This window comes from Chiloscyllium plagiosum, chromosome 4 (genome assembly GCF_004010195.1).
Source record: "Chiloscyllium plagiosum isolate BGI_BamShark_2017 chromosome 4, ASM401019v2, whole genome shotgun sequence".
In the NCBI taxonomy this organism is placed as follows: Eukaryota; Metazoa; Chordata; class Chondrichthyes; order Orectolobiformes; family Hemiscylliidae; genus Chiloscyllium; species Chiloscyllium plagiosum.
The window spans coordinates 18208645-18218225 of record NC_057713.1 but is presented as its reverse complement, the minus strand read 5'-3'; the positions used below and the strand labels follow the sequence as shown (position 1 = coordinate 18218225).

General features: G+C 39.2%; 1 protein-coding gene across 3 annotated transcripts in view; it reads left to right on the top strand.

The window, feature by feature from the left end:
• The window catches only part of ago2 (argonaute RISC catalytic component 2), an 83180-nt gene that overhangs the window by 49286 nt on the left and 24313 nt on the right, over nt 1–9581 (top strand). For all 3 annotated transcript variants that reach the window (XM_043687792.1, XM_043687791.1, XM_043687790.1), the window contains exons 7-12: nt 1018–1105; nt 1368–1515; nt 3110–3229; nt 5364–5486; nt 6924–7057; nt 8165–8349. In XM_043687792.1, the coding sequence (XP_043543727.1) occupies nt 1018–1105; nt 1368–1515; nt 3110–3229; nt 5364–5486; nt 6924–7057; nt 8165–8349 (798 nt within the window). The remainder of the gene's footprint in view (nt 1–1017; nt 1106–1367; nt 1516–3109; nt 3230–5363; nt 5487–6923; nt 7058–8164; nt 8350–9581) is intronic.

The following is a 9581-nucleotide window of genomic DNA, read 5'->3' as shown; positions in this document are numbered from 1 at the left end:
GCAGATGACAAGCAACATGATTTCGACTGGGACAACACTACTATTATAGGACAAGCCAAACAGAGAACAGCCAGGGAATTCCTAGAGGCATGGCACTCATCCACAGATTCAATCAATAAGCACATCGACCTGGACCCAATATACCGACCACTGCAGCGGACAGCTGGAACTGACAACCGGAAGCAGCAGATACAAATCACTATAAATGCTGGAGGAAAGATCACAGAAGCGCTTCACAGGAGGCTCCCAAGCACTGAGGATGTCACCTAGACAGGGGACGAAACGTCTGCAAAACAAATTCCCAGCTCGGCGAACAGAACCACAACAACGAGCACCCGAGCTACAAACCTTCTCCCAAACTTTGTCTAATTTTGGGTTGTTAAATCTGTGCAAAATATGTTCATCTCGACCTGTTCAAAAAAGAATTGGTATTATGAACAAGTGGTTGAGTACAAAAGCAGTGAGTCTCAACAAAAGTGTTCTGAGCAGTTCTGTGCAAAACCTGAATTATATTGAGGCTTGAAGGACATTGAAAAAGGAATTTACTCCAATGATTGTAGTGATGAGGGACTTTAGTGATGTCAAGAGACTGGAGAAGCTAGAATTGTTCTCTTTGAAGCAGAGATGTTTAAGGGTCGTTTTAGTAGTGTTCAAAGTCAAGTGGTTTTGATTAAGCAGTTCAACAAAATTTTTTTCAGTTGTAGGTGATTTGATAGCCAGAGGTTGCTGGTTTCAAATGATTTGCAGAGAAGCCTAAGATGACAAGAAGATTTTTTTTATATATGCAGTGATTGATCTGCACTGCACTGCCTGCAGTTGTGCTGGAAGCAGATTCAAATGCTGACTTGGATAAATACATGAAGGGTAAGAATTTGGTGGGCTGTGGGAACGCATACCCTTAATAGGCTGAGTGGTGATGTACTTTTTATTTTATGGTTCTGCACTGTCTTTGCAGTTAGTGCAGTAACAATATTAGCATTTGGTGGGTTGTTAAAATTTGGATTTAACTTTCTGCAGGACTCAAAGTGGAGATCACTCATTGTGGACAAATGAAAAGAAAGTATAGAGTGTGCAATGTTACCAGAAGACCAGCAAGCCATCAAACGTAAGGCATTTCAGCTTGGAAACATCATCTATGTTGCAATAAATATTTACACTTAACAGATATAATTTGGCTATTATAATTCCTTGAATTGAGTTTAATTTAAAGGTAATTTTTAATTAAAATGTTGTTCATTCTTGAAATACTTTCTTCTCTGACCCCTTCAAGTGTTTTTCTTTAAAAAGGGTTAAAATAGTTTTGTTTTGCAAGTTTTGATGTCTGAGTAAAATTTTCTGATATTGTTTTACCATTTGAATGTATTTAGATTTCCACTTCAGCAGGAGAATGGGCAGACTGTTGAATGCACGGTAGCACAATATTTCAAGGACAAGCACAAACTAAATCTTCGCTATCCTCATTTACCATGTCTACAAGTTGGACAGGAGCAAAAACATACGTATCTTCCTCTTGAGGCATGTCAGTTTTGTAATCTCTTATTAAAAATATGAAATAAAATAATTGCTTTTGCACCAGGTCTGTTGGTTGAAGATTTTCTACTGTTTTCCCCCTTTTCCCATGTTTCCTTCCTATTTTGGTTTCTTCCAACCTTCCCCATCTAGTTTCACATTGCCAGACAACATTGTGAGAGTACATACACCTGCCACTATTGCCTGCAACTGGAGTTGTCAGAGACCTTGCACAACTCTCTCATTTGATTTTCCCTCATCACAGATGCTAGATTGACCACGATTCCTATTCAGTTTGAGTTTTCCCCCTTAAATATCACTGATAAGATTGGGAATTGGATAGAAAAGGACGTTTGCCTTTTTGTCTTCTAATCCCTTAAATAAACATTCACACTTTTAATATAAGTTTTCTACACTAATTGTGAATTATTTCTGTCAGTGTGATACATATACAATCCTATATAAACTTTCATGCCCTTTACAAAGGTGAATAGGAACACAATGCGGTTTACAGAAATTTATATTGAGATGCTTCACTATTTAACCAATCACTTTCTCCACTCCACTTATGTGATGTAGTACTTTTATCCAATGATAATTTTTGATCACTTTATATTATGTAGAATTACACAGATATAGAAAAAGGTTGTTGAGCCAAACTAGTCAGTTTTATTAATTTCCACATGAGTAGTACCCCATATCCCATGTACCCCTATTTTTACAAAATCTTTGTTCCCAAAAATTGGTAAATTTGTAAAATATTTGTGTGATCCCTTTAATAACTCAAAAGCCTTGTGAGTGTTTCTGTTTAAAGAAAAAAATACTATATTGAGTGTTAGGAAAGCAGACTTTTTGTTTTCTGGTTGAACATTAGGCATTAAAGGTTGTTGAGGAATTAAGAGATAGCAAATCTGATGCATCAGAATGAGTAGGAGCAAATTACTGCAGATGATGAAAACAACAAATGCTGGAGACCACATCAAGGCAGACAGCATCCATGGAGAGACAGCAACATTCAAATCTAGATAACCATTGTTCTGCCATTCTCTCATTCTGATCACTTAATCTGAACTATCAACATCTTTTCTCCACCAGCACTATACACCCCACCACTGCCACATCCCTCCACCCCACTGTAGCATAAATTCTGTCCCCCCTGCACATTTCACTTCAGCTTTGATGAAGAGTTATCTAGACTCAAAGCATTAGCTATCTGACTTGCTGTGATCTCGAGCATATATTGTACTCAGTGCATCAAAGTGAGTGATTGATTAGGATAAACTTGAAATATTGATGCAATATTTGGATAAGAAATGTAACATTTACTCCTGAGAGTGAGAGAGAAGAGTGCACCTTTGTAATTCATTATCAAACCATTTATTTATTTTGTAAAAGTCATAAATCTAGAAGTGAAACCTCTTATGTTGGAAGTATGAACTAAAAATACTTATTAGTATCAATGGAAAGTTTTAGATTTTTTTCAAATTTTGTGTAATTAAAAAACAATTCCTGAATGGAACCATGATTTTAAAGTGATACTTGAGATTTGTACAATTCAATTAAATTGGACTTTATTGATGTTTAATTGATCTCTTCCCAGGTGTGTAACATTGTAGCTGGGCAGAGATGTATAAAAAAACTGACCGACAATCAAACCTCAACAATGATTAGAGCCACTGCCAGGTCTGCACCAGACAGACAAGATGAGATCAGCAAACTGGTGAGTAATAAAGGAATAGCAGGAGGCCATCTAGCGGCTCTAACCTTTTCTGCCATTCAGTTCTGGGGTCCACGTACCTAACTTTACCAGTATTCCTTATGCCTTTGCCCAGCAGAAATCTATGGATCTCAAATTTAGAGTTAGAAATTTACAAACTAGTTTCAAATATTTGCCATATTGTTTTACAATATCTTTGTAAATTTCTCGTAATCTGAAATGAGAACCAGAATTTTTGTACCTGAATCCTAGACTCCCAGCTGCGACATACTTCGTCTGAATATTTGCATCCCTTATACCTTGAGTACTTTGATCAAATTACCCCTAAACCTGCTGAATTTCATTCACTGCAGCCCTAGTTTGCTTAAATTTTTCCTGGAGACAAAGCTTTGAGAACTCCGATATTATTTTGTTAACTGCTGCATGTGCAGCCAGGAGCCCTGGTAAAATTGGAATTGGGGAGAAAGCTGTCTACTAGTTGGAAGTCGTACCTAGTGCAAAAGATAGTTGTCGTTGTTGAAACCTGATTATCTCAAGCATAGGACAGCATTGTCGGAGATCCTCACAGTAGTGTCCTTCAGCCAACCATCTTTAGTTGCTTCATCAATGACCTTCCCACCAATGAAGGCAGAACGTTCATTGGTGATTGTGCAATGTTCAGCACCATTCCCAAATCATCAGGTACCATAGTGCTCCATGCCCATATACAGTAAGACCTGGAAGACACCCAAACTTGGGCTAATAACTGACAAGTAGCATTTGTGCCACACAAGTGCTATTCAGTGGCAATCTTCAAGACATCTGAGCCATCGCCCCTTGATGTTCAAAGGCATTAGTAATGCTGAAGTCCTCTTGTCAACTTGCAAGGATTTTCCATTCACCAGAAACTGAACTGGATCAGCTGTATCAGTACTGGTGCGAAAAGAGTAGAGATTAAGAATTCTGCAGTGATTAACTGTGCTTTAATGCCTGCCCACTATCTTCCAGGCACAAGTCGGAAGTGTTGCATTACTCTCCATTTGCCAAGTGCAATTCCAGCAACACTCAAATTTGATACATCCAGGACAAAACTACCTTTACTATCCACTCTTTTGAGCAAAAGCAGCAGGATTTAATATCTACAAAATTCATTGCAGTAATTCACCGAGGCTTCTTTAACAACACCTTCCAAACCTGTGATCTCTACAAGCAGACCAGGGAATCCAAAGGAACCCGCCACTGCAAGTTGCTTTTCAAGTTGTGCACTATTCTGACTTGGAACTGCAATTGCTTTTCTTTCATTGTGGCTGGGTCAACATTTTGGAACATGCTGTCTAACAGCAAGGTAATATTACTTCCACTCCCAAAATTGAAACAATTCAAGAAGGAAGCACAGTCAGCCTTATTGATTGATTGATTGATTTCATTACCTGTTATGATATTTTAGTGATGTGTACCTGTGACCTCTATTGTTTCTAGCTTTTCACAATTAAATTAATTTCATTGAATTTTATTGTCTTAATTTTGTCCATTTAATTAATGCATTAATCTCCCTCCCTTCATAATTTTACGCATGCATCAATACTGCTTTTAATATTGCTTATATTTGGCTTGCTATGGAAGTATCTTCCTGATGTGTAGGTATACAATGCATGCCCGATAGTGTAAGATTGTTTTTGGAACTCTCATTTCTATTGTTTCAGGTTTCTTTTTTGACTTCACAACACTACTGAAAGTTGTAATCACAGCGAACAGAATGGTGATTAATTTGGTGAATGCATTCTGGTGAAATAATTGTAATTGTTTTCTTCACTAAACAAAAAAAAACTGCGGATGCTAGAAATCAGGAACAAAAACAAAAATGGCTGGAAAAACTCAGGAGGTCTGGCAGCATCTGTGGAGAGAAAGCAGAGTTATCATTTCTGAAAAAAGGTCACTGGACCCAAAATGTAACTCAGCTTTCTCTTCAAGATGTTGCTAGACCTCCTGAGTTTTCCCCGCAATTTCAATTTTTATTTCTGCAGTTATTTTCTTTATGGCTTAAGGTTGCTTCGTGCGCCAATAGATGCTGTACCGAATATTATAATAGTGTGAACCAAGTTATTTTCTGTGTGCAGATGTGTGCTTCAATTATTCAAAGAAGGCTCTTCCCTTGCAGATGAAAAGTGCGAGTTTCAATGCTGACCCCTATGTTCAGGAATTTGGGATAGGAGTGAGAGATGACATGACAGATGTACCAGGTCGTGTTCTTCAGGCACCTTCCTTGTTGTACGGTGGTCGGGTAAGGACTTTCATATTGCTAAATGAGCAGACAAACCATTAATCAATAGTTGGAACTTTGCTATATTTGAAACCTGCTTAAATTAATTTATTTTCTGAAATCTTGAAGCATTAACCCAGCTTCAGTGCAGTCTCTATAATGCTGAGGCATTTTATTTAAAGGTTACAAAACTGATTGATTGATTGTACTATAGTTAACTTGCTAATTCCTCATTTCTTTAAGAATCATAGAATCCCTGCAGTGTGGAAACATGCTGTTCGGCCCAACAAGTGCACACCGGACCTCCGATGAAAACCCACCCAGACTCATTCCCCTACCCTATTACTCTACATTTCCCCCTAGCTTATGCACCTAACCTGCACATCCCTGAACACTACGGACAATTTAGCTTGGCCAATTCACCTAACCTGCACATCTTTGGACTGTGGGAGGAAACCGGAGTTACCAGCGGAAACCCATGCAGATATGGGGAGAATATGCAAACTCCAATCAGACAGTTGCCAGAGGCTGGAATCAAACCCGGGTCCCTGGCAGGGAGGTAGCAGTACTAACCCCTGAGCCACCTTGCCACCCAGTGGAATTTTTTTTGTCCTTCTGCCCTCAAATGTTTGTCAAGTTTGTTGGAATATTGAGCTTTGCTAAAATCTACATGTTTGAAAAGTTAAGCAGCACCTCAAATAAAAATAGAAAACGCTGAAAAAGCAGAACAGGTCAGGAAGCATCTGAGTGAAACAAAATTACCATTCAGTCCAATTCTCTCTGCAGATATTGCCTGGCCTGTGTGTTTCTGTTTTTCTTTCAGATTTACATTTGCACTGTCTTGCTTTTATATCACAGCTTATTAATTTTCTTGAAGTTTCCTAAGTTCTCATAAATTATCAATGCTTTTAAAAAGGTTTCCTCTTTGGCTGATCTGTTGAACAGAATGATCCCAGTCAGTTCAATCAGGGTGCTGCCACAGTTTAGAAGGCAGCTCATCGGAACTAGAGGGACAGTAAATGCTGGCTCGTCCCAAGATGCCCGCATCCTATGAATGAATAAACAAAAATATTGGCAACAGTTAGTGAAGCTCATAAACTGGAAACTTGCTTTTTTTTTTACGAAGTCTATGAATCACTCAGGCAAAGATTAAATTTTGAATTGCTTAGATTGGAAAAAAAATCCTGTGACAGTTAAGTTTTTGTGACAATTGCTCATTGAGAAAAATGCCGAGAGTGTAAGATAAATTTTACTTTGGAGATTTGGAACAGACCTGTGTAGCATAGATGTTTAATTGAAGTTAACTACTGTACCTCTGAACATACATAAATGGTTTAGAAAGTAAATAGCACTCAACAGTATTCTGAAATTCATGAAAGCCATTCCAGCTAGTTGGTAATTAAGTGTGTGACATTGACATGTTCCAGCTTTCATGCTATTTTTTATTTTTTGTTGCAGAACAAGACAATTGCTACCCCAATTCAGGGTGTGTGGGATATGCGGGGAAAACAGTTTCATACAGGCATTGAAGTGAAAGTCTGGGCAATTGCCTGTTTTGCTCCACAGAGGCAATGCAGAGAAGATACACTCAAGTAAGCAGTATATTTTATCCAGTGTTTCCAAACTTGTACGCAAGAAATTCAACAGATGTGAAACGCAAGAGCTTGGTGGTGCACAAAAATCTCCTCTAAGTAGAAAGATAAGAAGTGATAGATCGAAACGTACATAATCATGAGGGGTCTTGACAGTGTAGTTGTGGAGATATTGTTATAGAAGTCTTATGGCACAAAGGCTCTTTAGCCCTTCAAATCTATGCTGATCAAAAAGAAGCAACTAGCTATTCTAATCATATTTTTCAGCACTTGGCCAAAAGCCTCATAAGCCTTGGCATTGCAAGTGAACATCTAAATACTAGGAAAACGTTGAGCATGATGAATTATCTAACTTTTTGGAGAAAAAAAGAGTGGAGAACTTTATATAAATAATTACTAAACCATACAGCCAAAAGGGTCCATGTTTAATTCCTCATGGATGCTGAGTTGTTAATCTCAGCTCCCTTATAATATGCCAGTTAGAATTAGCCTCTGATTTAGGCTCCGATATCTGTCATCCCAGTAGATGTGCGTGTGTGGATGTTGGGCAAAGATCACATTCAACATTACTCTGAGATACTGAAGGATCCTTATGCTTTACGGATGGGCAAATTTGAGAATCTTCCAGCACCATCTCTTATCATTTTTATGTTTCTAGCATGGTAGCTCAGTGGTTAGCACTGCTGCCTCACAACACCAAGGTTCTGGGCAACTGTCTGTGTGGAGGTTGCAGGTTCTCCCAGTGTCTGTGTGGGTTTCATCCAGGTGCTCCCATTTCCTCTCACAACCCAAAAAATTAGATTAGGCACTCAGGCAGTGCTGGATCTGGATGAGATGCTCTTCATAGGGTCAGTACAAGACTTGATGGGTCAAATGACCCCTTTTCGCACTGTAGGGTGTCCTATAATTCCATAACCTTGAAATAATATGAAAAAGTTTTTTGTTTCAAGTTTGAATTATATCAACCATTAATGCCAAGTACTAAAAAGAAACTGTGATAATTCGAACCCTATTACTTCTACTGCTCCCCACCAGATTGTTTATTATTAGCTTTTTAAAATTGTGATCAAAAAGCTTTTACTCACCAATTATATTGCTTCTGTCCAGAGCATTCACAGACCAATTAAGGAAGATATCCAGAGATGCAGGAATGCCAATACAAGGCCAACCTTGTTTTTGTAAATATGCTCAAGGTGCAGATAGTGTGGAACCTATGTTCAGGCACTTGAAGAATACCTACGCAGGACTTCAGCTGGTAGTGGTGGTGCTTCCTGGTAAAACGCCAGTTTATGGTCAGTGTTTTGAGTATTTTATGGTTTCCAAAGTTATTTTTTTCCCCGTGAGCATGCATTGAAAAATGTTTGTAATATAACCATCAAGATATTCGCAATGTTAGTGATCTGTGTGCATTTTATTTTTGAAAAAGAAGAAATGCAAAAGTAGATGTGACCTAATTCCTAGTCATTTGGTTAGATTATTTATTCTCCAGTGCACTATGGATAAGCCATTTGCTGTTCTTTGAAGTGATGCAGTGGTCACCTTGGGGAACAGATGAGACATTGGCTTAAAGCCTCATTTAAAAGATGACACTTCAAAGTCTGTGAGAAGATTTGTAGCTCGGGTGCTCGTTGTTGTGGTTCTGTTCGCTGAGCTGGGAATTTGTGATGCAGACGTTTCGTCCCCTGTCTAGGTGACATCCTCAGTGCTTGGGAGCCTCCTGTGAAGCGCTTCTGTGATCTTTCCTCCGGCACTTGTAGTGGTTTGAATCTACCGCTTCGGTTGTCAGTTCCAGCTGTCCGCTGCAGTGGTCAATATATTGGGTCCAGATCGATGTGCTTATTGATTGAATCTGTGGATGAGTGCCATGCCTCTAGGAATTCCCTGGCTGTTCTCTGTTTGGCTTGTCCTATAATAGTAGTGTTGTCCCAGTCAAACTCACGTTGCTTGTCATTTGCGTGTGTGGCTACTAAGGAGAGCTGGTCATGTCGTTTCTTGGCTAGTTGGTGTTCATGGATGCAGATCGTTAGCTGTCTTCCTGTTTGTCCTATGTAGTGTTTTGTGCAGTCCTTGCATGGGATTTTGTACACTACATTGGTTTTGCTCATGCTGGGTATTGGGTCCTTCGTCTTGGTGAGTTGTTGTCTGAGAGTGGCTGTTGGTTTGTGGGCTGTTATGAGTCCTAGTTGCCGCAGTAGTCTGGCTGTCAGTTCGGAAATGCTCTTGATGTATGGTAGTGTGGCTAGTCCTTTGGGTTGCGGTATGTCCTCATTCTGTTGTCTTTCCCTTTGGCATCTGTTGATGAAATTGCGCGGGTGTCCGTTTTTGGCGAATACATTGTATAGGTGTTCTTCTTCCTCTTTTTGCAGTTCTGGTGTACTGCAGTGTGTTGTCCTTTTGAATAGTGTCTTGATGCAACTTATTTTGTGTGTTGGGGTGGTTGCTTTCGTAGTTTAGGACTTGGTCTTTGTGTGTGGCTTTCCTGTGTACCTTTGTGGTGAATTCTCCGTTCGGTGTTCTCTGTACC